This window comes from Ooceraea biroi, chromosome 8 (genome assembly GCF_003672135.1).
Source record: "Ooceraea biroi isolate clonal line C1 chromosome 8, Obir_v5.4, whole genome shotgun sequence".
Taxonomy (NCBI): Eukaryota; Metazoa; Arthropoda; class Insecta; order Hymenoptera; family Formicidae; genus Ooceraea; species Ooceraea biroi.
Window position 1 is genome coordinate 14,026,495 of NC_039513.1, and position 27,927 is coordinate 14,054,421.

Here is a 27,927-nt window from a genome sequence, read left to right on the forward strand (position 1 = left end):
AATTCGCGCCATCGGCGAAAAATCCATTTACATGCGCGGAGTTCAACGGCGGCGAGTTTTCGCTTATCGCGGGAATTATTGCGAAGTGAAGTGCGCGCAACGTATGACTCGCGAGTAAGTGGCAGGCGGGACCGATTAAATCGGCGACAGCGTGTATTCAACGTTTCCATTGTTCACGGATCTCCCCGTAATCGCCCGTAATCGACCTCTCGCCGGACGCGTTATCACCGAAGCGTATTTCCATAAACTGCGATCTCCTCCGCGCCGGACAATCCGCCACCGCGCGCAAACTCGATTAATTAATGACCGTTAATTGGCGTGTCACACGCAGTCGTAAAACTCGATCGAAGACAGTTTGGCGCAGCGGTTGGCTCTCAAATCTGTCGTTTCCGGTGCGAATCGGTGGTTGGAACTCGCGCAGCACGTGTCTCGCGTTCCCGAAACGTCAGAGCGAATGCCGTTCTTCAAAAATATTGGTACGTCGCTTGCTTACTCCGATTTAGAAGCGAAAAAACGGATCCGAGCGTAAACCACCGCGAGATGAATTATATTCTGACGTCAATTCGCGCGGAAATGTCAGCGGCGTTCGACGGCCGCCGTTATTTCGGCATTATCGGAAAAAACGTCGTGAAAAGTGAACGTTTAAAGGGATATTTCATGCTTAGATTATTCTTTCTGTGGAATCCACTGGATAAGATTGCATTATTTATTCTTAGCCGCAATTCTTTAAAATGCAGCGGTATGAAAATGCAGTTTGCTGATAATCCAGGCAATTTGCGAATGTTACCAATGTACATATTTATTTACGCGCCAATGTCGATAATTATACTTCTGTGCCACGGATCACGCGAGACCGTAGAAATTCGCAGATGCGGTTGTAATACCGTCAGGTTTCACCCTACACAAACCACGCTCTTCGTTTTGGAATGTGCCTGCTGTTTATGCATCACGCTCTTACTCGCCTTTAGATAACCGGCGTTCGAACGTGTTAACCACCCCCTATCTATCGTCGTTGAACATTAACTTTCGTTTGGTTTGCGCTAACATCACGCGCGTTACTTGCACAGTAGTTGTCTATTGAGGATGCTGTTGATGTGCTGCTCGTACAATTAAACCCACTAGCCTAACAACAGTGCATATATTTATCACCGAGTCGGTATAATTTCAATTAACAGCACTTTGAAGAGATGCAAATTCATGGTCATTTTATTTATTATAAAGAAACAAAAGAGGAATTTATGTAAAGTAATCTCATCTTGAATTTACCATTGATCGAAGTAAGCATGTTTTACCAGAAATCTCGTTATTTTGCTACTTGGAATGAACAGACAAATTTCAAGATCATTTCAAGATTTATACTTGAAAATATTGAAAAGTAAAAGTCAATGTAAAGTAAAAGACATAAACACGAATATAGATACGAAAATGTCAAGTATGTTTGAGAATTTATTGGACCAAAAAGAATTGCAACTAAAATCTTGATCTAACGATCTTTATTCTCTTCAAGGTGAATATTATTCAGAGTGAAATATGTACGTAAATGAGAAAGCACTTGTTGAATCGCTTCATCAGCAGCCGATCCGAACGAGATGACTTGGTGCCGATCAAAAGGTAGGCAGAATCGTCAGTTTTTATGGCTCTGTCTTGGATCAGGAGATAAAAGGAATTCTCTCGAGTTTCTTTCCTCAATCTGTTATTTTGTTTTCGTCGGCTTTATTGATAATTCAACGTCATTTGTCGTCTCCTCCATCAGTACAACGGCCATTCATTAAAGTCGATATCCATCCATCAACGTTACTTACATCGTTTTTCTATTCCCCGGTCATATCATTTATCAACGGTAAAACATAAATTAAGATGTATCTCAAGAATACATTATCCATCGCAACAGCTCGATAAATCATTTGTATTACATTTTCCAAAAAACCGCAATCGTCGTCCAGCTGTAGATCTAATCTGACTATTAATTCTTTCGCTAGGAACGCATTCTTTTTTCTTATAATTATCAGAATCGTTATTCAGCAGTTGCAATTTTCAGAAATTGATTGACGATCGCATTTTCATCTAATCGTAAATTATTCCAAATCAAACGGCTTGTTTTCTTCCGTTTATCTTGAACGAATTAAGTGTTTTGGAGTCAACGAGATTAATAGCGTTACAATTGCTCCCCGTTGTAAGAATACAAAGGAGTCGGCTAATATTCCGTAATCTTATCGAGATTCACCGAGCTGAGTTCATTGCTATGAATCTGAAATGATTCGCCGGGCAAGAAAGGACCTGCCACGTCGTGCATCATCAGCTTCCGGGGCAACGCATCCCACACGCGCGCGATCTTTCTTCCGCTTTCGAAGCCGGGCTCGTTTGATCATGCCAACCGGTACGGCTGTTCCGCACAATGTGGGCGGATCAAGTCGGATTCACGTTGTCGGCTATCTAGCATCATCGAGAAGAGATGTATTTCTTGAAAATGCCAGCGCAGATCAACTGGAAAATAAGCGACCGTCTGCGGAATATCCCGGAAACGAGCGCGGCGTTGCTCTTTCAAGTTCTTCTCGCTATCCTTCCGTCTGTTCGATTTCGTCGAGTCCACGTGGAAACTTCGATTTCACAGCAGCTTCCTACGCTCTGCTACGTGCGAACTCGAGGCACCACATTTTGTTCTGCTGAATTCTTGTTCGCTGAGGGAAATTGCGGCGATCCTCCTCCGTTGCAAGAGTAAATTACAGCGATAAAACGCGCCGAAAAAATCGATCGACTCGTAAACGAGTATTTTCTCGAGGACCGAACTTCGTTCGCTGAAATTGCGGCCATCTCTCTTGCTTCGGACTGCATCTGATTGTCAACCGCGAGCGCGGAAGACGACTTCTGTTTCCCGAAGTTTATCGCTCCACCATTCTCTCTTTTCTTTCGCCGCGGGGTTCCGTTTCCCGTGTCCGTGTTTACTTCTCAGGTGCAATTTCCCAAAGTCAATCTTCGGCGGGAAGAGCAGAATTTCCTGCCCATGCCCCACGGCTCTCTCGCGCGGTCCGCGATCGGTGAATCGTGCTTGTTTCTTGCATTGTCGGTGCAATGCTCATCAGTGGTAATGCCATGATAAATGTGTATTCAGGAAATTCAATGCATTTAATTAAAGTATGACGACAAAGAATTATTTTCAAGAATCAATTTTCGTCAGAAAGAGTTTTTTCTGCAAGAATCTGTCGTCAAAATTAGAAATTCGATATGAAGATATCAGTACCCTCCAGTCGAAAAAAATCGAAGTTCAGTGGAAGACTATTATACCAGTATTACGCTTGCACAAGTTCGTCGAACACGCTAATCAATCTAATCAGTAAGTGAGATTTAAGGAACTCTTCCGCTAACTTTCGAACTCAAGAAGCATCTCACTTTATCACAATAATCGATTTATAAAATCGACTTATTCAATCGAAGACTGATTTCGACGAACCTGTTGACAATGAGCGGAATCCCGGGCTCAAGTCTTCTCACTTAGTTTCGAGTCGTCGTCGCGACTTCGTCTCGCTGGCTGTCGAAACGTGCGCCGTCGTTCCCCGGAGAGCAGCCTGGAGTCCTGGTTGTCCAAAGACCGACAGTGACGAGTTCTCGAAAGGTAAGATGACCCAAAGTAATCGTGCATGTGCGCGCGTGTCGCGTGTATTGTTACAGCGGCAGCACTTAGAGGAGTCGCCATACAACGTGGCAGAGTTGGCGCGGCGAGAGCGGCTTTCCCGACTGGCGCGGCCGCTCTGGCACTCGCCAGGAATCCGACACCGCTCGCAGCCGCAGCTGCAGCCGCTACGGCCCTTCATCCCTTCGCACCTACGTAAGTACCTGGCCGCGAGCACCCGATACCGTCCGGCCGCAGGTCGCGACCAGCGGTTAAAGGTATTCCGGTGTCCTACCGTGGTACTCCGTGCTCAGCGATGCTCGTCGCGGTTTATGTCCATTAAAAATTAATATCGATCGCTAACGTGGTATTTTTCAGTAATTTACGACGGTAATAGTCTGCGGCAGTTATAAATTATCGGGAGATTATAACGCGTTGGTTTGTGATAACAGATCAATGCGATGCCGAGTGTTTCGGATAAGCGAGACTTATCGCACATTTGATATATTTGGCAAAGTTACATTTTGTCTGAATGTAATTAATTCGGTCAGTTTTATTTTTTCCTTTTTAAAAAAAAAATAGTGACGAGCATTGTTGACGGAGTATCTATAGGGATACCACTACGCGATCGAGGTCGGTCATCTGAAAGGATATTTGTTATCTGTGTCGTGTCTTGTTGAAGGTTGTCTTTTGTGTCTTTTGTATGTATCCCTTTTTCTTCTTTGCAATATTACGCTTGCGGTGAGTAATCGAGGAGTCGCGTCGAAAGTCCGCTCGCGATACGAAACTTCCACCGACGGATTCCGAGTGGAAGCAGACGTGTGATATAACGACGATAATTAATTTACGTAACCGCGGAGGGGATGTGCGAGTGTCGTTGAAGTTTCGAGAGGCTTTTTCGCGCGGCAGCGCCCTTTTTTGCCCTTAACGATCGGTACTTACGTAGTTAACGTGATTTATATGCCAGCAGTTTCTTTAGTGCGATAAAGTTTTCGCTTAACGACCGCCGAGCCGCGAGTTAAAAACATTCTCAACGGTGTTCTCGAATTAATTAATTGATTATTCCCGGCGCAATCATATCGAAGGGTCTTCGTCTTGATCATTAAGCACAGATTACGCTCTCAATGAGTGGCTTATCATAAACAGCCGAGTTTAATCTTTCCTACTTTTTTTCGAGTTTCAGTCGCGTGTTAAAAATTTGATCGTCCGCATCGAACATTGCTCGCGCAAGCGATTGTAACGACTCGCGGCTCGATGAAAATCAATTAAACCTTTCAAACCGAAATACAGTCTGAGCACTCGCGTTAAAATTTCTAGATTTGCTGGTGTAAAATAAATATATGTACAAAATATGATTTCCGCATTTTTTCTGAGCGAGAGAAATTGCATATAATAATTGTAAATAAAAATGATTAAGTTTGTTTCTAACGCTTCCTTCGGAACATATGTAGGCCTGGCAGAGATTTAACTGTATCGCGAGTGAACGAGAGAATATCATCGAGCAAATCAACCCTATCCACATCAGTTGTTCTTGCCCGCCGAAGATCGAGAGCGATATCGAGTTCAAAACGCCGGAAACCGAAATTACTCACTGCAACGGGTTGCACGCGCCACTCGTTAAGGCTTTGCTTGTCAGTCTCACTGCATCCGCACGATGTCTACCTTCCTACCACCCTCTGCAGATGCTTCTGCACCACACTTTCCCTCCACGAACAGCCCGATCTATCTATCTATCTAACCCTGCACACAATGCGGATCGTAATTCGCGAGAGAGCGCCCGCGGCTCGTCCATTTCCCGCTAAATGGAAACTTAGAAGAGCGAGCGGGAAAACAAGGGACGTCCGATTACTTCTTCGCGAGGAGGAACAAAGGGAAAAAAGCCGGAAAATACTCAAAATCCCCCTTCCACCCTCTACCTAGAACTGCACTTTGACTGATTAAAGATCGAGCGATTGTGCGAGTCGAATCAGCGCGAATCATCTCGCATCGCGCTTGTTTTTTCCCCCTTCGTTCTTTTCATCGCGAATTAAATAATCGCGGAATACACAGAGTTCTCCCCTTCTTTCCTCCCTCGTTAAGCTTTGGCATCCCGGATTTTTAGGAGCGGGCATCCGTGTCGAACCGCGTCAATCGTTCGTTCATTTTAACGTTTCGGGATTGGACGTGGCACTGGCAGGAATGAAAAATTTGAATACGGGAATCAATCTTTGAAGCCTGTTACATCGACGCAGCGGGTCCAGCCGCGAAATCGGATTTGTCAAATCCACTGTGCTCGCATACGCGCGCGCGTGTACGTTATGCATTTTAATTTAACGCCCGTGTCGTTTCATTTGTAAATGCAAATTATTAACGCGAAGCGAGGTATCGTCGTGCTTTATCTTCAATTCGCGTAAATGTCGTTGACGTACGCGAAAAAGGAGAGAGAGAAAGAGAGAGAGAGTAACGCACGTACGTAATACATTTCTTCGCTGACTGACACAAGGTGCATTTTTCGTAAAACACGTCCAATCCACGTCTCGTGCACGTTAAATTTATCATAAAATTACGCTCGCGCTCGATGCGATGCGTACGTAATCGCGCGAACGATGATATTTCGAATCTTTTTTCATTCGCGGCGAATGTGTAATCAAAATGAAGCACGAATTCGTACCCCATGGTTCTTGTCCCTCCGGTCTTTTAAAACAAGATTATTACTTGCGCAAGTTAAATAGACTTTTAACAACGATCTCTTCAATCTGGAGGGTAATAATGGGAGCGAGCTACTCATAAAACTAATTCCATTGCGAATACTTCTGAGCAGATGCAATATAAAGCAATCAACTTTTTCCTCGTCGTAATTTATGGTCTTTGCGCAGAAAACAAACTTCGCTCGAGCGGGACAAGAGCCGAGAACAAAGTTTATCGCCTCCATCGTTTCCCATTATCCCGCACGGCGAGATCATCGTTTTCCGGAGATGAATTTCCGATTTTGCACTCCCGACCGAACGTAATGTTTGATACGCGATACCTATCAAACGAACGTCGTGCATTATTGAATCGACAGATTAAACAATTTTTTTCTCTTTTTTTTTTATATTTTTGAACACGGAGTAACGTCCTTTATATATCCATCCCTATCGTAATGAATATGAAAATCGTCATGCATACATTTCACGTGTGTACCGCGATGATCGTTGAATTAACAAAATAGATTAATCGTTAAAAAGGGATGACAGCCAAAGGATGCCGCGAATGCTGAAACACCATTGAATTTTTAAACGCGAATAATTGAACGCGCGATATCCGGTAACAGTAATTATAATATATCCCTCGCTTCAAAGAGAAATCGCGAAATTAGGGATTCGGCGATCCCGCAGGCGAATGAGCGGCCGGCACGTTTGTACTGATTGGTGATTTTTATTTTGCAGCGTTTACTACGACCCCTTCCTCGCGGCGCATGCAGCAACACAGGATCCCAACTACAGGTTGCAGGTGAGAACATATTTGATGATTTTACTAATCGCCCGCGGACAATTATCCGCCGCTTCCGGTGCACGTGCGCGACCGCAGAGAGCCGTCACCGAGACGCGAGACTCGAAATGAGTTTTTAATCAAATCGAAGGGCACGGGACGTCGCCTGCGGTTGAACGGGACCCCGATGATAATCAATCAAAAGCCCCCACCTATCGTCGCCCAATAATCGGTCATTAATCGGAAAGCAAACCCTTTGCGAGCGTTGACGCGTTTTCATCATGTTACGCCACGTAGACGCGGAGCATCGGCCGCACCTAATTAATCGGACAATCGAACTGTCGCCGATGGATTTGATACGGGTGCACGAATATTCAATGAGCCTACAGAGGATGAATCACAATAAATGATGAAATTTTGCGGAGAAATGTTCTTGCGGTGTTTTTCCAAATTTTTCGGACGCGAAAAATATCCATCAACATATTTTTCGAGATTCGAGATTGTATTCGACAGTACCTGAGTAATCGAAACATATAAATACTTTTTTAAAAATGAGGCAGCAATGTCTGTCGTATTAACTAACTCGAGAAACAAATCTATCTATTTGCTAAGATTCATTCTCAGAAATACAAGATTTTCTTCCATTCCGCGGGGAGCTTTGCAAAAATTCCCGAATTTGCGAAATATTCCCGATGGCAAACGTGCTCCGCTCCGCGAAGGGAGCGAACAGAAAACGCTTTGACGCGGCCGCACGTGCACCGGAAGCAGAACACGGCGCAGTACGTGTAAGACGAGGCAAATAAGCGCAGAGATTTTGACTAAAGTCCGTAATCCCTCCCCCCCTCCCCCTTTTTGGTGGACCCGTTTAGCTGGAATGGCCTCAAGCAACAGCTGACGTTAGTTGACACATTTTGCCAGCCTTGCACACACGAGAGAACGTCAGAGAGAGAAAGAGAGAGAGAGAGAGAGAGAGAGAGAGAGAAACCGATAACGATTATGCCATTCCTGTCTCGCGTTCTACATTGTTCCGGCTGTTCGCCATAGTTCTCATAGTTTCTCGCTTGTCTCTTTCGTTCAGGTTCTCTGTCTCTCTTTCTCTCTGTATCTTTCTATCTCTTTTTCTCTCTCTCTCTTCCCCTTCATTTGCAAAAACCCTCATGTCATCCGACGGCACGATCGAACGAAAAAACATGCACGCACGCGACGCACCCCGCTAACCGCTAAAGTCGGGGTGATTATTTCTGCACCGGTGGTGCATTATTCTGATCGCGCCGTTCCCGTTTCAATGGAGTTTACACGTGCGTCGGTGTTACCTTTGGAAATTAACTTTTCGTGGACAAACGAGTTTCAAAAACTTTGTTAATAACGAGCATCATCATTGATGATGAAACAGCATCTATTTATTTCGGCTCTCCGATCGCGATACAAAGAAATGATTTCTATTAACAAATAACGCGATTAATGAAGAAGAAAATTTTGATAAGAGGAAGAAAGCTTTATTGTATCTTTGTATTTTTTATGGATTTAATTCATATTTAATTTAATTTGATTTAATTAAAAACTCAAGATGATTTCTTAAAGAGTCACTCATATACATACACACACACGCAAGAAAAATCGGTTTAGGATGAAATTCACATTTTCACGGTACGTAAGAGAGTTCTGCCGTCGATCGCGAGGCATCTTGTTGCATCTTGTTGCCGAAACACTTATCTTATCACGCACCGTTTCACTCATTTTCACCCGTTTTCGCGTGTTCCCCTTATCTCTTCCACTTAGCTCCGTTCTTCTCCCCGTCAGCCTTTATAGCTGTTTAGCGAGATTAATCAGCAATACGTAATCTTGTGGATGATGAGTAGGGAGTGGCATTGAAAGGTGGATGACGTTAATGCGCACCGATCGTACAGACGGATTTTCGCGTCCACATCGTGGAAACGGAGTTTTAACTCGCTTAACGAGGATTTAACTGCCGCACGTTAAAAACTCGAGATCGGGTTCCCGCCGTCGGGAGTCCTGGAATTTCTTTTCAGGTTTGCCGTTTGTGTTTCAGGCTAAAGCGCCCGCCCTGGAGGTAGGAATTAAGGGTCCGCCTGTTCTTCTTCTCGTCTCCGTCTGTTTTTATCTATATACATCCGTTTTCTCTTTTCCTTCCTCTACTTCTTCGTCTTGTTCTTGTTCTATTTTATTTGGTCTGCTCTCTTTTTTTTTCTTCTCACATTTTCGTTTGTTCGCAAGATTGAAGTGCTCACACCGATTGTCGGAAACAATTTAGTTAGATGTACTCTCAGTCCGCTCTTGCTAAAAATCCTCCCTTCTCCCCGTTAAAAAAAAAAGACTCCGCAACTTTTCCTCGAAGGAAGGTTTAGGGGAGCCGTAGAAGGGGGAGTTTCAGCTGGCCATGACGAGGTTTTTCTCCTCCGATCATGTTGCATTTTCTTCTTTTTCTTTTTTTTTCTATTCTCTGCGATTTGTATTAGCGTGAGGCAGCATGTAATGTCGCCTTGTTTTTCATTGGTAGAGAGCATGCGTCGCACAGACATAGAATCCGTCGTAGGAAGCCTATACGAGTGGAACAAACGTTGTAATAAATGCACGCAATTGAGTGTGTCGTTTGGAGTTCCTCGATTATGAGGGAGCTTTGTATTATGCGGGCAGTATTTTATATATATATATATATATATGACGTAGGCAGTATATGACAGGTTTCATGTGATTAGAGAGCTACGCAAGCTAGATAGTAGCCGTACGGTGATATGTACTTTAATTAAATAGCAAAGCAACTATTTAAACAGCTATCATAAATACGTGAAAATGAATTTTGATATTATTAAATTAATTCAACGAGAATCAAGAAACTAAAAATTCAGCCGCACGAACTTTAAAATGTAAATAAAAGTCCAGTTAGATAATCCTCCGTAAAAATATATTTTAATTATATGGAAGAACATATTCAGATATATTCCTCAGAGAGAATTCTGCGATAATTCAATTTCGGCGATTTAGAATTTATATTTTGAGGATTACTAATGTGACCCGGACGACTCTTTTTACTTTACCTCGAAGATCGATTATCTCGTATCGGGAATTTATTTGAGATTCTGAGACAACAATAATAAACACGTCGTACAAAAATAGAAACCGTTTTGTAGTTAGTGAATATGCAGTATTATTCAACGGCCATTTATCCGACACATTTGTTACACGCACGAATAATTACTTTATGAAGGTACTGCTAACACGTATCTCAAGAATGCTCCGATATTAAGACGTTATTGTGCAAGTGCCTTATTACGAACATCACGGCGTCAAAGAGCATCGCATCAAGAATTTTCATGATCCCTGTAAAAGAGCTTATTATTAATTTCGTGGACGTCAGAGTGTACGTCGCTCGAAGAACTTTTTCGGAATTCCCCTAGAGAAAGAATCCCTTGAGGAACCGAAGCAATAGACGCAATAGAGAATAACGTGATTACCGTCAGCCCCGTCGTGAAAAAAGCATGAGTAAATGAACATTTAATCTTTATTTATGAACATTAAAGTTCCAGGAGGGTATTACACGCGGTATACGCAATTTGCATATTATTTTTTCATCGCGGCTATAAAATTGCTTATCGGATGAAAACGAGTATTTAATACATCGCTCGTTCGCGAATAATATTCGACGTGTAAATAATATTCAAGGGATGGTTAATACATTCATCGTCACGACGGTCACCAGTGACCGATAATACGTGTTGTACATGTGCAATAAACGTGTTGAGACGCATGAATAATATTGTAACACGCAGTTATTTATATTCAGAAAAAATGCACTTGTAAATAACTTCATATTTTTATTTATTATAATCATAGACAGGATTATTATGGACATATCAAAGAGAATAGAGGTATGCCGGCTCCTTCTGTGCGAGCCTTCCGCGAGTTCTCTTGTAAAGCTATTTGGATTAATCAAGAAATATCTTGATAATTTAGTTGACGCGAACGGAAAGTCAGTTACATTACGTTTGAATTAGGGCAATAAACGTGTTAACGAAATATGAACTGACAGAGGAGATATCCAATACAGTGGAAGACGCTTTTCTCACGGGTCCAGGGAAAATTCGTGATTGGAAAGCGCGAAGAGATGTCCGGGTCATAAATCGTGTAGGCGCGCGTGCTGGAAATCGCAGGAAATTTTCGCGTTAATTTCGGAGCAGGCTCGATCCTCACGATTCGACTGACTGCCAGGAAGGAAAATTGCATTGGCCTCCATTTGCCACCCACGTTGCCTTTAAGTAGTGAAGGAGTCCCCATCAGTTCGTACAAGAATTTACGAGCCGCCCGCGTAAGCAGACTCGACCGAATTGTGCGGAGCTGCTCTCCGACTTTGCGAGAAGCCACCATAAATCAACGTCACCGAGGAACGCTCGTCATTTAGCAGTTTGACGGGTTCATCCTGGCTGCTGGATCCTCGCGAGCATGCTCGCGGTTAACTGTCATCGCGAGCGCAATGCGAGCTGCGAAATTAGCTCAATGGAGAGCGGAGATATGCCGGCTCCTTCTGAGCGAACCTTCCGCGAGTTCTCTTGTAAAGCCATTTGGATTAATCAAGAAATGTATTTGGAGGAAAATGGAGAGATAATTGCCATTGATTCGACTTAAGAAGTCGGCCAAATTGATATAGAAGAACAAATTGAATAAAGAATATACAGGGTGTCCCGGGTTTTAACCGACAAACTGCGGGAGCATATTCTACTAGTGGAAATAAGAAAAAATTCTTATATCGAGTTTGCTTAGAAATGCTTTATTACAAAGTTATAAACCAATATTGAAAAGAAATATGAGATAAGTAACAACGGAACATAGTGTAGAATTTGGAAGGTCGAAGATGTTTATGTTACGTGCATTCACATGTATTCATGTTCACTATGTTGAAACGATTCAGTATGATTGTTACTTTCACAACAGTAGCTGTTAGATTTCAATCATCGTGTGAACTAGCAATTATTATCAGAATGCCAAAAGTGTTTTCAAATGAGGAATACACTGATATTCATTTCGTGTACGGATTCTGTGACGGAAATGCACGAGCTGCCGTACGAGAGTATCAACGTAGATTTCCTAACAGGAGAGTACCAGATAGATTTAAAGCAACGAATTACTAATTCAGTTACTGAGATGCAACCAAATTTTCAGGAATGTCGTACCGTAACAAATTCTGTACTACGTCGATGTCTAGCTTGTATCGATGTGCAAGGACAACATTTTGAAATGCGTCACTAAATCATTGCGTAGATAATTTTTATTTTTGTGAAAAAATCCGTTGTTACTTATCTGATATTTCTTTTGAATATTGGTTTATAACTTTGTAATAAAGCATTTCTAAGCAAACTCGATATAAGAATTTTTTCTTATTTCCACTAGTAGAATATGCTCCCGCAGTTTGTCGGTTAAAACCCGGGACACCCTGTATATTATATTGATGAAGATGACAATTATATTATATGGAGAAAATATATGGTATATATATATAATTATAGAAGATAAGAAATATAGAAGAATATAGAAGAAAGATTTATAGTATTCGAATATTTAGAACGAATAAACAACATCGGGGTCAGCTTCGAAAATTCCAAGGTCGAGCTCGTAGAACAGGACTAAAAGTGCTCAACCTACCCTTAACTTTACTCCGATAATTGGCTCGTTTGGTTGCACGGGGCTAATCTGCGTACCTTCCCCGGGAGGATCGAATGCTTATCCGCGAAAAATTTCGAAAGTCTTTTCGTTAGCTTAATTGAGAGCTTGCCAGACGAGCAACCAAGTTTCAATAAACGAACAGTGTATATACATCACTTTGTTGGCATCCCGTAATTGGAAAGGGATGTTCTTGTCTTCTTGTTATCCATCGGATGTTTTCACAGATAAAAATTAGGACTTTTATCTTCTCGTTTCTTTAGAATCTCAACTGAGATAAAAGAGGGATAAATTGATAAAAATTCGAGGTAATCCGAGAAGTGAAGCGAAATCAATTTCATGGTTTCATTATCGTTCTTCAGTTATTAAAATAAAGACATTTTCTTGTACAGAAAAGTAATCTAATCTTCAACCGATATCTAGGCGATCAATCAATGTCAGAAAAACTTTGTATTATAGGAAACGGTATTAAATAAAATTCTTGGCGACACAGTTTCGCAGATGTATTATAATATAACGCTTGCTACTTTTCCGCTACAAATAAAACTCTGACGTGGATCGTAAGAATTGCTTTCTCGTATGCGCCAGTTTTCCGATACGTTAAATATTTTCCTTGCGTTAGACGAGGCGTGTATCTTGCAAACACGGCAACTCCGGCAGGCGCTTTCCCGATAATCTTCGTCACTGTCGAGCCTAAGCGGCTAATCGTTGAGAGTTCCACCTGAGCCGCAATATAAACAGGGGTTTCGAGTTTGCGGTTTCGCGGTGCACCATTTAACGCAGCCGGTGGAAAATGCGGATGGGAGAGAGAGCCCGAGGAGGAAGGCAACGAGAAAAAGTAAGGGATCCGGGCCCGGCCTTAGCCAAGTTTGCTGAATCAGACGTGGCTGCGGTTTCCCCAATCGCGAGATAAAAAGCTAATCACTGGTCCCGCGAGTGCGCGCGCGCGCGCGAAAGAGAGAGACCGTTTTTGCTTCGATCTCGACACTTCCGGATGGCTGCCCCCGGAAATTGGATTCGCAAGCAGTTGCGGGAAATCATTGTCTCGTTGTTTTTGGCTCGCCACGAAAGCGGGTCATCCTTGTCTCCCTCCCTTCCTCTCTCTCTCTTCCTCGTTCTCTCTCAGCGGTCACCCTGCGCTAAAAGGATTACATAATTCTTGCTGCAGTAGGATTGAATCATCTCGAGGAACACATCGCCCGTTTTCGACGGCGAGCTCGCCCTGTTTTGAAAACTTTGGTCAGCGGAGCGACGGGGTTTCTGTCCAAGAAAATCTGCAGTCGCGCAGCAACCTGGCGCCTCGTTCTCCACGACGATACGTCGTCCTGTTTTCTTCCTGGCGGCAAAACAGCTCGCACCACCCACACCTACCCGCCCGCGTCTTTTTTCGTGACGAAACGTCGAATAACAACCCTGCTCCTGACCGCCGAAAGTTTCTGGCGCCGGGCAAATCGTGTTTTCGTCGCGGACGTGAGCCGGTCAGCCAGTTGCAACGCGAAAGAGAGTTGCTGCCGCTTGCAACCCGTTATTTTGCAACTCGCGACGTCAGAAATTATTGGACGCTTTCGCGCATTCGATAATGCCCGGTTGTCGAGGTTCCTTACGAGTTACGAGCAGTCTTATCCAAAAATTTTACTCGCTCCCAGTGACTCGTTATTAATTATACGCAGGACGTTCCGCTCCGTTTCGTGTTGTCTCTTTAATCGAATGCAATAGATATCTTAATATAAATCGATATCACTCTCTTGACTCTTCGATTTTTTATTAAGTAAATTTAAAGCTGGATTGTTTGAATGAATGTTTTAAGAGAGAACTTAAGTTGAAAGAGTTCTACTTTCGATTTGATAACTTGATACTACTATTAGCGCTTTCCATTCGATAGGAATCAATACTAACTTTGTCAGTCTGTAGGAGAAAGCTGTATGGGTCAACAGATTTTTAAGTATTATTAGATTTTCTGTCTTGATGTTAATTTATCAATAAGTCCTACTGGCAGTGGACAATGACATCCGTTCGTAATTATACAAATAATCAAATCCAGAATCCAGGAATTCCTGAAACACATTCTGCATCGTTTCTCTTATTAATTACGAAATAACGAACTGTTTTAATTAGTGCGAATGGTAATAACGCTTAATGTTCGTTCGGAACTGTAATTGACAGCACTGCAAAATTCCTTTTGCACCGTCGCCCCTTGTTAATTTCGAAGTAACAAAATTTTGATTAATTAATATAATATTTAAGTGAAGTTTTATCCAAAATAAATAATATTTCATTACAAAGAATGCATAATCAGTCGCGCGCGCGTAATTTCTCTGGAATTCAAATTTCGCCTTTTTTCAGAATCATCTTCCTCCGACTCAAATTTTAACGTAAAATATTTTTTCAAATCAAGTTCATCAAAAGAAAAATCCAATTACATTTACAAATAGATTCGCGAATATAATTCACTAATGCATTAATTATTCTACTAATTAACTAGAAATAATTATCTCACATAATGTTCTCATACAAAACTTTTATTTATACGTTCGTAAAAAAATATGATATCGAATCGCAGGATAATCAAGATTACGTGTCGTCACGTATACAGCTTTAATATTATAAATTAATAACCAAACGATAGAGGTAATGAGGGCGATGATCGAACCTAGAGCGAGGCGGACTAATCTCAAGAGCTTTCAAGGGAGCACTTCCGGCGCCGACGGTGTTCAGATAAGCATTCGGGTTTAGGTCAACGCGCAGATAGAAATGTCATGGAAATCACGAGCATCTGAGTGCGTTGTCACCAAATGGAATACATTATATGCCGGTGTATCAGACAGATCGCGCGTCCTAGATGCATATGCGTAAGATCCCCATGCCCTCGCTATCCGTACAGCAAGGGGCTCCCTCGAGAGCCTCCCTTTCTCATCTTCACCGGGGCATAAATCCTCCGGTGCTTCGTGCGAAGTGCCAATGCTGCGTAAGGGCGAAGAGCACGAAATACCTCGCAGTTATCCGTAATTACATGGCAATTATGGGCGGTGCTTTTGAGGGGACTCGTAGGAGTTTACGCGAAATGTGCTTTTAGTAGTTACATAATGTACATAGTTACGTGGCACTTTGGTTGAGGAAGAGACATTAGAGGAAGAGAGAGATCGGATATTGTTTACTTCATTTGTTCATCGTATCCAGAGGTTTCCTCGGAATTTCTTGAGATCGTTCCGGTGATGAGGCTCCGTTCAGACAGTTCAGACATGAAAATGCATTGAGATCACGTTGGAGAACTGAAGACGTTTGTTTCCTTCTCGTCGGCCGCATTGCGTCGAGATCGAGAAAAATAACTGACAACTTGTCACCATTCCAATATTCTTCTCTTCGTGTTCTAAATATCTATATATGTTTCTTTTTTTTCTTTTTCCGAATACTTTATCTCGCACCGTGACCATTTTCGCGAAGGCCTTCCACGTTGCATGACATTTTTACGCTCCACCACGTTCATCCATTCCGTTATCCACGATTATTTCATGTGAAAAGAGAATGTGGAGAACATTAACATTCTGATTCTTTTATTCAGCCTTTTTTATCGCTGGCACTCTTTTCATACAGAACTTTTAAATTAGTGAGCGAGGAAAGACTTTTGTTTCACTTTTAGAATGTTCTATATTTAGAATTCATAGCTGGAAATTAGAGTGTTCGTACTATTGCGAAATACTCGGTAATATAGTCGCTTGATGTCACGGATTAGATATCGTCAGTTCCGGCCGCGAATCTCGTGTTTCTTGTAAATAAAATATCTCCTTGTTCTACAGACCGCGGCTTCGAGTGTCACAGTTAGTTATGTGCTCGAAATGTTTGAACACCCATTGCATCGGCATTTTTAAAACAGCGAGCAAAATGCGATGCAAGGATTATTCATCCATATCGACAACTCCATTTTTTTAATACATTTTATACATTCAAACCTAAAAATATCGCTTGCACCTCGCTGTTCTATCGATGTCATTCTATTGATAACGCTGATACAGTTTTTTACACAGCAATTGCATACGGAAAACATCAGCAAGTCAGAGAGACATCAATCATTTTTGCATTTCCATCCATTTAAATCTGAAAATAGGAGACAATTTCAAGAGGTCACCGATAATTATAGCGAAAGTATCTGAAGCGGAGGAGATTGCGCGTTTGCGAGCTGTGTTTCGATCCAGTTTTCCGTATGCAACTGCGACACGAGCCTCTAGGAGCGGCCGTATACAACTAGTATCGTCTCTCGCTGATACCATCCCTCTGTCTGTCTTTGAGCTTGCTTGAGCCTTGCATGGCGGGTCATGATTGTTGTTTCAGGCCGCGGCAGCAGCGGCTGCAGCGTCACCCTTGTTGAAGACTCCTTTGTCGACGGCACAGCAGGCCACATATGCAGCTGCAGCGACATACACAGCGGTAGCTGCGCGCGCATACGGCGCAGCTGCAGCTGCGGCACAACCGGTCGCAGGATATGCCGCAGTCGCGGGGTAAGTGCACCGCGTATCACCCAGAGGAGAGACCTCCCCGCATGTGCACCCTCCACGCGCCGAGAGTCCTCCAGGATCCCTCCTCCCTCTGTCCCCATCCCCGTTCGATACGAGGAGTATCCCAGATTTGCCGAGCGATTCGTGATGATTTGAGCTTGCGGCTGATCCTTCTTGATTTTGCAAGAATAATTTATGATTTATAGTTCGTCAGATCGAATGTACGATATACACATGCAAATAATGCTCGGAAATCTGTTGACGTACAATTGAGATTGGAACGGAGAACGATTTCACATTGATCGAAGCGACGGCTCGGTAAATCTGGGACAACCCTCCCCTGACGATCCTCGAAGGAACCATCCTAGAAGAAAATTTTCGAAAGTCGCGTTCTATTTACCTCCTTACCGTTCCTGGGAAAGAAACATTTCGCGAATTTTCTGTACGCTTTTACCGTAAGACTCCCGAACTTTTTCCTCGGAACGTTGTTGAAATTTACTTCGTATGAATTATTCATGACGCGTTTGCACAGCGCTTGTTACATAATATATTTCAGATGAAACGGTTCGTCGTAATATTTCCGTGTTCATAATATGCACATTTGCATTATCATATTACTGTAATAACCATGTAGCATGCACTTTGAAGAATAGTTGGACGATGATCGTCGTTGCGTAACTAGTTTTGAAAATAATCTAATCCTTTGTGTCTGTTAACAATTCTCAGCCTAAAAAAAATATTAACCCTCCGAAAGAACAGTTACTAATTAACATAGACCTTAACACAGATTCCATTCCTTGCAGAAAATCCAAGCGCCGTGGACGAGCTCTTAGGAGTCGGCGATACATTTCTGAAACCCGAACCCGTCCCAACAGTTCCGACGAAAGTACAGACACACTTCCCGAGAAACCTTAAAACGCGCAATATCACGTCGGTATTCTGCACCGAGTATATAATCATTAATCTCAGCATTATAAATGTTAAACGTTCCTTCCTTTCCTTGCATAATAACTTGCTAACGCGGTTCATATGAACCTATCTTCCTTTCTCATCTTTCGATTTATATCGCTGTAAAAGTCAGCGAATAAATATCCGCGAGATCATTTAACGAAGCTGCAAATTTCACATGGTATTAACGATAAACTTTTATGTCCTTCTAGTTACGGGCGTGAATACGCCGACCCTTACCTCGGACATGGCATTGGACCTGTAGCGGGATACGGGGTAAGAAAAGCTTCGATTGCAAAGCCCGCTTTACGATTTCATTTAACGGGAGTGCCGTTAAATCGCGCGCGTAGATCTCCCCCGGACCTCGGGGTACGGCCGGACTTGCGGGGGAGAGAAAATAGAACACTCCGTTATTACACCATAAATAATGGGCGTGCTGGATGGAGGAGCTCACCTCGGGCCTCGCCGCACGTCTCACTCACATATGAATTATTAATGACCGGCATTTTCAACTCGCGGAAACTGTGTCGCGGCGAAAGTTAATGGCTCGTGCTCCCATCGCGCGCATTTATCCTTAAACGCGACTATCTAACAGGATCGCCGCCTTGTGTGCGTTTACGGTTTACACGGACGTTATATTACGCGCGAACCACGGGTTGTCTGGAGGAAATGGACGTGGAGCACGATCCGCATGAATGTCCGACCATGGCCTGCGAAGGAATTAACCGCGAGCGATAATTGACCAATCTTTCAACGTAACGACCAGTTTCTGAATGGAAGATCCCGCGATATTAGATCACAGCGAGGATCATAAACTCAGCTTAGAAGCATGCTTGCGTTGTTCGACGGTAGTCCTCGCTTCTAATATCCGCGTACGATAAATTCCCCGGCCGTTGAATGAAATGATGAAGGTCGAAGCAGGAACGGTCTAACGTTTAGCGATAAAGGCGCGCGAGATATGTTTATTCTTGCGTTGTTATAAAGCATGTTGGCTACTGTAAAGTTAAAGCCACGCTGAATGCCACGCCGGGACTGAATTCACCACGTGACTCTTATCTTTGCAGGCAACCGTTTACAGAGGAGGCTACAACAGGTTCACGCCATACTAAATGGACTGTAGGCAGCGAAGCGCGAGAGAGCCTTCCAAGTTACGCACCGTTATACTCAGCAGAAGACATGACCAGAGACACACAAAGTCGACGCAGTCGTCACCGTCATTTCACCATCATCGAGATTACCATCCGCGAGGCGACGCGATGGACCCTTCTACGCTTGCTGGCGCACACCGGTTTCATCGGCCACCAGTTCAGCTGCGGCGCAACATCACCGCGAACGACTGAAGAAACGAGCGAGGCCTTTCACTGGCCGTTGACATCGAGATCGTCCGTGCAACGCGAGGTTGCTGCGAAGCACCGTCTTAGCTCTTGCACGGAGCCTCGTGAGGCTTAAACTTTATTCGCGTAACAACGAGATCGGTCTGCAAACCCAGCGGTAGAACCGGGGCCTGCCGCGTCGAAGTGTCGAGTCGTGCTCGACGGAAAGTCGCCTCCTGCCACTGTTTCCCCGCGAAAGCGGCGACGTTGCGCGTTATCGAGCTCGTCGCGGGCGTCTGCCTAGTTGCATCTCCATGTGACTTGTTCCCTGAATAAATTGTTGTAACAGAAAATTCGAAAAGAATCCACAATGCTCGTCGCGGTTCTCGAATTCTCGAATTCTCACCGGAAGACTCTTTTCGATCATGTATCATGAACGAGCGCGTTTGTTCTCACGTTCGCAGCAGCGGTAGCTAGCGGCATGCTCATCTCGAGCGTTTTAATCGATCCTCGCGAAAGATTCGACGAGCGGTCGAGCGAAATGCGAGGCAGAGCTGTATCTCCTTCCTGTTCGTAGTTTCTATGAAGTTCCATTACGGCGAAGTTGCGATGTTATCTCCGATACGATGCATGATTCATGCACATTCGCTGAACTTGTAATATAGCTGTGCATTCGTCGCGATTGTTCCCATTCGAGACGGCGCGGCGCAGCGCAGCGTTGCGGTGCGATTCGTTGTGTTCGTAGTCTTAAACGGAAAATTAGTGGATAGTTTCCCGGATTCTCAATGCCGAGCGGCAATTGTTCGAAAAAAAAAAAAAAAAAAACGTTTCACGTAAATATCGTAGGACGTAAAGTGTCACACGTGTTTTCACTTTTAGGAAACGATGAATTTATAAATAATCCAGTCGACTTTAATAACGCGTAGATTGCAGACTGCGCGAACGCGATGGCAGTAGGTAGCTGACACTGACGGCGATATCGAGATGAGCAAATGCGCGACCGCTGGATGAACAATCGTCCAACGAGCACGACGTGATCTTGCCGCGATCGTGACGCGCGCGTATAAACGGCAAGAGGCATTCCCTCTGCCGTGGCGGCACTGCATTTGGCGACGTCCGGTCGACACGAGCCGACACATGGTGGTGATTCAGAAAAAGCGAAACCTTTAGGTAGCTAGTTAAAAAAAAAAAAAAAACAAGAAGCTGAAGATCTAGAATGAAACAAAGGCATCCATGTGACCGGTAGGGTTCCTATGCCAAATATGTGTGTGAATATGCGCTTTTGCGCGCGCGTGTGTATGCGTAGATTTGCGAACCAAACTTCGTTCTCTTTGTAAACTAGAGACTTAGTGGACGGACGGAAGAGGACAGGGAGAAGAACCGCCTAGACCGCACTCTGCAACGTACAACGCCGGATTAACGACTCCAAAGATCTGTGTTTCTCAAGTTTTACATTGTTCAGATTAGGATTAGGGCCTCGCGACGCGTGTCCAACCTGACAGTACCGCCATATGTCGCGCAATGATTTACAAGTGAAAAGGCAAATCGCGCGTTTCATTTTTTCTCTTCGAAGGATATCCAAATCTGAGTCATTACCGCTTATATATCTCAGCTGAACAATCGAACGGACATGACAGCTTTCTCATGTAATAGAATAGACGTTAAGCAGCGTAATTGAGCGCAGAATCTCGCAACGGATGCCGACGGACGAAAGTACAGTAATAGTACGTAGATAAAAATAGATTTGTAGATTGTAACGCAACCGTGCGGCCTCTGTAGGCCGCGCATCGCTCTCTCACACGCGAGACTGTTCGCGATTTGCTATTTATCGGATCGCTTTAGTGACCGACAGCAAGCAATATTAACGTGACGTTGCATACTCAGCAGGTCCTTCCGGTTCTTCGACGTCGAAGAGACGCGCGCGCGCGCGTGCGTCTGTAAAACGTCGCCTGTAAAAACGAACTCGTCTTCTCGTCACGAAGGATGATCAAGGCTCGGCCGAACGGCCGATCCTGTTGTAGCGAAATGCATCGAGCGATCGAGAACGTCGGACTACGAGCAGACACTTTGCACCGAGAATTCCGCGAGAAATGATATCTCTCCGTCGCTTTCTTACCTTTCTGATTTCACACGTGCAGTCTGTGATGTCGCTATAGGGTGTACTGATACACGTTAGATACATATGATCTACTCACTCCTACGTTACGTTTAAGCCTTTACAGTTTTACGGAAATCATTTGCTGAGACGCACACTGACTGTTTTGATATAGATATAACTTTTTTTCTTCGCGATATCGTATCAGCGTATTATATTCGTAGGAATAGTTGATCGTTACGAACAAGCTGTCCTCAAGGTTTGCCGTCACTCCGTCTTTCTATCCAGACCGACGTTCTCGATGTCGTCGTCTTTCTTTCTCGTGACACTCAATATCTGCTTCCTTGATCGAGTGGATACATCGGTACGCTGTACAAGAAGTAAGAGGTACTCCGGTTTAAACGGAGTAAAACGCGAAAGGGAAAATGGTACGCACACTGAGTTGAATGAGTGATATATCTGTTAAATTAATAGTTAAGCGAAGATTTATCGTATATTGCATACGTAAGGGTAGTATACGTTGCGTACGACGGGAACGTGCAGCGGAACTGCGGTGCTGCAGCCGAAGAGCGGAAAGTAAAAGTAGGAGAGGAGAGGCGAGAGATAGAGCGATGGAGAAGAGGGAGGATGGACAAGGACATAACAAGTGTGAAATAGCCAAATATGACAGATGTTTTAGCAAGTACGGCGGGTAGTTTGGCCGTCGTTACGTTTTAATCTTAATCTTCGGCTAGGATATTAGGCTTAAGGCTCTTTAGGACTCGAGGACGCTCGGGGCAGGACGACAACCGTTCTTCTTTCGCGAGCGTCGCGTACGTGTACATAGAATCAACTCTAGATTTTGTCGAGCACAAAGATCGTGGAGGAAGCGTGCCGAGGAGAAAACGCACTTTTAGGAACCACCATAAAGAAAAACCAACCACACCCAACCCAACCCCCCCAAGACATACTCATGATTCTCGTAACGTTAAATCAATCAACGTAGAGATTAATTAATTAATTGATTGTATGCAGTAAATACAATACGTAAAGCCGGATCGTCGAAGAATTCTCGTCGAGAATTGCGGGAACGAAAAGCGAGTCGGGCTTCTGTCTCGCGTCGAGCAACGTAACGGCCGGTATCCGAAGAAAGGAAAAGGTCTCTTGTCGCGAATACGGCAAATCCGTTCGCGACGAATCGTCGGTTTTCTTGTATAGGTACACACGTCCTTCCGCGTGAAAGACGGCACAAGGAACTCTTCGCGTACGAATCTCAACGGCGGAAATATCGAGAAATATGGGAATACGTGTTTGGTGAAGAGATAGAGAGATTTTTCGCAGCCGCGTCTTCCGCGAGGGAAACGCGGCACGTGCACGAGCGATCCTGCGCGAGGTTTATCTCCCTGTATATTGTACACTGTAATTACAATTTATACTTACTCGTAATCGATACTTTTATCGGTAGGCTATTACTACTACTAGTGGCTAGCGTTTAAATAAGTCAAGCTCAAATTAGGGCGGACGGGAGGACCGCGCGCGAGGGAAACACTCCCTCACTCCCGCGGGTTCGTCGCGTCCCATCATCGTCACAAATGCACAACTTCCTCCTACGATTTTCCCCTCTTTATGCGCGTTTACTGTTGCGACAGGCCTATCGTACAAGATGTTCATAGACTCTAGAGGCTAAATCAGCTCTCTCCCTCCCTCCCTCCCTCATTCATTCTCCTCTTACATCTCCTCAGTTTTCTTAATTTTTTTCCTTTAGAAGAATCGTTGATGTTCTTCGCTCTGAGGCGACTGTCAAATTTTCTTTATCATTGTATCGGACAAAAAAAGGATCATTCATATGGTTCCATGGAGAATCCTTTCGACTGTTGAAAGCACTGTTGTTCTACGAAGAACACTGCGACATATCTAGATGATAATATAATTTACGAAAAGATTTAATAGCTTTCCCATCAAATTTCTGCACGTTTACGTATTCTTATGTCCCGAACTATCCCATCTCATTATTATCATTATTACTTTCAGTCTCCGATCTTTCGCCAAGCGTACCTGCTCCTCTAGGTTGAATTGCTCATTCTTAAACCGTTTTAGATCCGTACCTTACATCTTAATTTGTAAAATTTGATATAATATACTCTCTTTACATTTTTCTCACTTATTATATTAGTCATTTAAAAAAAGTTTACTACATAAAAACATATATTTTACTTTTAGAGTTATATGAGATTATTTGAGTCAATATATACAAATAGGAATTATAATATACATGTGGATTACAAGCTTTTTTAATTTGTCTTCAAAAGAACACTGTAATGCATTTTTTCAAATATAACAATATAATGAAATAAAAATGCAAAGTATCTGTAATATTACAAAATTATTATGCAAGTATGAATCACTAATACAGATCAAAATGGTTTAAAAAAAGCTCTTCAACTCGGACAAGAGTCGAAAAGCTGGTTGGGAGAGCCGGAGCTCCTAACTACCGACAATTGATTTACCCTCGTCGAATAACGAGATCCAGAGCTAGTGGGGATCGCGCAGTGTAACATAACTCAATGATACGCACCGTACGTTATACGTATAATTACTAATTAACGATAAAAAAAAGTACCGTAAAGGAATTTTTAAATGAGTCTAGATGAATACATGACTACGTAATGACACATCTTACAAGCAACATATCCTAGGTATTTGGTGCAGGGCGCTGCCAGGGGATCCTCGGGCCGTCGTGGGGATCACGTCCGTCACGAGGAGGAGTACGTAATCCCCTTCGACCGGATGTCTCTAAAACAACGTCTCGGAAAGTGTGTCTCGAACCGAATCGGCATCGACATCGTCGGCAGCGCTGTGCCGTTTTCGAATTATTCGCAAGAAAAATAAACGAGGGATGTTCCATGACATTAGGGCGTTATTATTAATAATATTTCTAGCGACGCGTGTATGTGTGCGTGTGTGTAAAGTTTAATGTAACTGTACGTATGATACGCATGTGTGTATGCATGCATGCATGCATACGTGCGTGCGTGCGTGCGTGTGCAATGGCGAAGAATGAGCGAAGAAGCTCGTACCCTTTCCACGGATCGGTGAAATCAAGAGCACGAATTAATTATCGTTGTTTAAGGTAGCACGAAGACAAAATGACAAAATGAAAAATAATGCCCAGTGAGACGTTGGGATCACTAGGAAAACTAAAACAAGCTAATCGCCACCTGTTTTTTCGCTTCTCTCGTATTGTAAAGAAAAAAAAAATAAAGGATGGTAAGAATCCGCGAAATCCGCAAGGGGGAACGCCGTTGATGTCCTCTGTGCCCCGTTGCGGATTTTCCCTCTCATACGCGCATAAAGCGATCCATACCGCCGCCGCGGGCTGAAACCGCGGTGGCGCGCTCGCAAGAAATTAACGGTGAAAGAATAAAAAAAAAGGTAACAGAGCGGAAGTGCAAGAGAGCAAGAATATATGATCAACTCGATGAATTTTATTTGCGGAATATTGCGATAGGAATATGAGGTGTGACTCGCGACACCCTTATCATTGTCTGATTTGATGATATTTTGTAAGTCTGGACCAGTTGTTAGGTTCTTATTAATCTCATAGCGACTTCTTATGGCGTATTTTCTCTGTATATTGTCAATGTTTATTATTAAATATTTTTCAAATAAACCACGCTGTCTCTGTATCTGACCTGTGTACCGTCCTGCACGTTTCCCTCTCGGCAATCCTGACGCAATCCTCGCAATGATTTAGAAAGATCAAGTTTAACATTATGCTCCAAGTAATACTTAAAAGCAATCGTTTAACGGTGTGCCCGGCAATTTGTCATGCACCTACGTGGCGAAATGGGAGCGGCGCTAGGTGGTGAGACGAGATAAACGTCGCGGATAAATTCTTCGCGCGCGATTAATATATATTTTTTCGCGGGGACGAAAGAGATTTTATGAGAGGAACGCGCGACGAAGGACCAGTAAATAAGAAACCAGTTAATGCGAGTGACACGTTCTCACACGGAAACCACGTGGAATGCCGTAAAGATAGTCACACGTAGGCACGATATAAACTGGTTATTCCTCGAGTAATATACTTTTTGGCGAACACGATAGAGGCGGCCGATAATTCTCGTTGCGTCTCGCACGCTTGCGGGAAAACGCGATTTGTTACGAGTCCTGGAACAGATAATTATCGTCAGTAATTAATTGCCCGGCAGATAAGCAAGTGAAACATTGGACGCATCTCGGCTCTCGAAATAATAATATAACGAACGCCGGTCGCCACTGCAACCGGGTTGCCGTTACGAATTCCGCTAAATCTGCAAATCGAGTTTACCTCAGCTCTCGAAATTGCATTCCATGGAGTTATTCGTAAATTGATGTTAATTCAATTTTGTAATTAGCGGGGATGGCGCCGTCCCATCGATAAAACGTTGAATTTTAACGTCCGCATCAACGCGATTCCTCAAGGTTTTCTCAATTTGCATAACAATTTGAACGTGAATCTATTTCGACCCCGCGTTTCAGTAAACGGAAAATTCTATTCTCGTAGAATATTCGCAAATTTTCCTCGCACGTTGCGCTCCGAGTTTCCGTCAAGTTCTGCCAAACTACGTTATCGTTTGTTCTCAAATTTGATATTGCTAAGTGCTGCGTAAGTATTCTGATAAAAAAACCAAGGCAAAGAAGCTCGAGTTCCTTGCAAGAGTTAGGAAAGCATCCGAAGAAACATGAACCCGGTAAAATTATTATAAGACGCGACTAACGCAATTTGTGGAAGCGGCTATCACTGTTCATTAATAGAGTATAGCTATCACTACACTACCACACTGATGAAGAAAAACTAAACAACTACTAGTGGCTTTCCTAGACATCCAGAATCTATGAAAATGCGCAGCTATGTTCGCTTTTCACCGGAAAATTAACCGGAGGAGAAGAGAAGCCAACGTAGTTTCCACGAATTCAATCTTGTGGAGAGAGAAGAGAAAGAGGGAGATGCTTGGAAAATAAAGGAAGAACAAAGAGTATTCTCGTCAATTGTAAATTCTGTTCGCAAACGAAATTCTGTGAATTTTTAAATTTAATTTAAATGTTTATTCTTTCAATGATTTCAGTTTTTAATTACTATGTTACTTGCTTTATTTCCTTTATTATTTTATTTCAAATTATTTTGCGAAATACTAATTTTGCCAGATGTTAATGCATAGATAGCACCTAAAGAGAATTTTTTATATCGAATTCAAATAAATCTGTTTCTTTCTATCACGTAAGATACTTAAATGACACAATTATAATTTTATAAAAATGTATTTCTCTCTATAAAATTACGTATTTCTTATTAAAAACATCGCTATTGAACACGAGCAATATAATTTAATTTCTGCCCACCCAGCTCTGCTTCCACCCAGGAAACGTCTCTCTTCATTTCGAGGGTGATCAGCTCACGTACCTGTATCGATTTACGTTCTTACCGCAAAAGACACACACGGGAAACGGCGAAGATGTTGCACATGTGATAAAAATTGCAGCAAGCACAGGTCTTGCGTGTCTCGCGTCGCATCGAAATATTAACTCGACGAAATTATACCGGTTTCCGATTTCAATGTCTCCGCGGCGCGGACTCCTCTTTTTCACCAGTGTGACTCACCGTACACATGGAATTGCCATTGGCATTCTGTTCGGATCTCATCTCAGTAGACCGTGAACCATTGGCGAGGGAGGACGTAGCTTCTGTGCCACTTGTCAGTGACGCGCACGTGGCACATCGTCGGCATGCACAGGCCGACGTGACAGCCGGCTGATGTCAAAATATCCTGGCCTGCACTTCGCGAGAAACGAGTATTTTGCAATTGAAAATTCCCAGGGAAAATTCGTTCTGTGAGCCACGAAAATAATTATCGGATTGTCATTTTTATTAGCGAGATTGAGCAAGCGGATTCTGAGTGAGCGAAGACTTGATTTAGCCCGTCGGTACGTAAATCCAAACGAGTGTGATCTAACGGCTTGCTACTCTTAATTACATGCCGGATTAGTCTATTAGAATTGCTTTTGTTGTGGTTCAAGAATTAGTTGATGTCAATCTGTGAAACTTCGTCGCGATAAAGGTGTTCTTTCGCGAGGTATATTTGAGGATTTAATTAATTCTGGATTGTAACATTTATTTTATTTTTGCGTCACTCCTGATAAGTCTCCGTTACGTGGAATTATTCGCGATGAATGCGTAATACGCAAGATAATAACGTGTGCCAAGTGTGATATCGAAACCGAAATCCGAAGATTCGCTCATCTCCGCGAGCGCGCATCATCGATTTTCCTCGTTCGATCATTTATCATTGTCAACAACACGTTGTTTTGAAAAATCTGTTTTTTACTTCCTTC

The 27,927-nt window shown here is 43.2% G+C and overlaps 2 protein-coding genes across 11 annotated transcripts in view; both read left to right on the forward strand.

Moving 5' to 3' along the window:
* Positions 1 to 25,225, forward strand: part of LOC105275019 (RNA binding protein fox-1 homolog 2) — a 298,261-nt gene extending 273,036 nt beyond the window's left edge. For 4 of the 10 annotated variants that reach the window (XM_026971670.1, XM_011331608.2, XM_011331604.3 and 1 more), the window contains 6 exons: positions 3,667 to 3,823; positions 7,015 to 7,078; positions 7,927 to 7,953; positions 17,057 to 17,223; positions 18,381 to 18,444; positions 19,233 to 25,225. In XM_026971670.1, the coding sequence (XP_026827471.1) occupies positions 3,667 to 3,823; positions 7,015 to 7,078; positions 7,927 to 7,953; positions 17,057 to 17,223; positions 18,381 to 18,444; positions 19,233 to 19,277 (524 nt within the window). In that variant the 3' untranslated portion in view covers positions 19,278 to 25,225. Of the gene's footprint in view, positions 1 to 3,666; positions 3,824 to 7,014; positions 7,079 to 7,926; positions 7,954 to 9,107; positions 9,129 to 17,056; positions 17,224 to 18,380; positions 18,445 to 19,232 lie in introns of all 10 variants that reach the window. The other 6 variants (XM_011331606.3, XM_026971671.1, XM_011331605.3 and 3 more) reach the window with 5 other exon arrangements.
* A 2,025-nt stretch (positions 25,226 to 27,250) lies between these two features.
* The window catches only part of LOC105275017 (ATP-binding cassette sub-family C member Sur), a 35,221-nt gene continuing 34,544 nt past the window's right edge, over positions 27,251 to 27,927 (forward strand). Inside the window, exon 1 of the mRNA XM_011331603.3 lies at positions 27,251 to 27,519. The gene's annotated coding sequence lies outside the window, so the exon portion shown is untranslated. The remainder of the gene's footprint in view (positions 27,520 to 27,927) is intronic.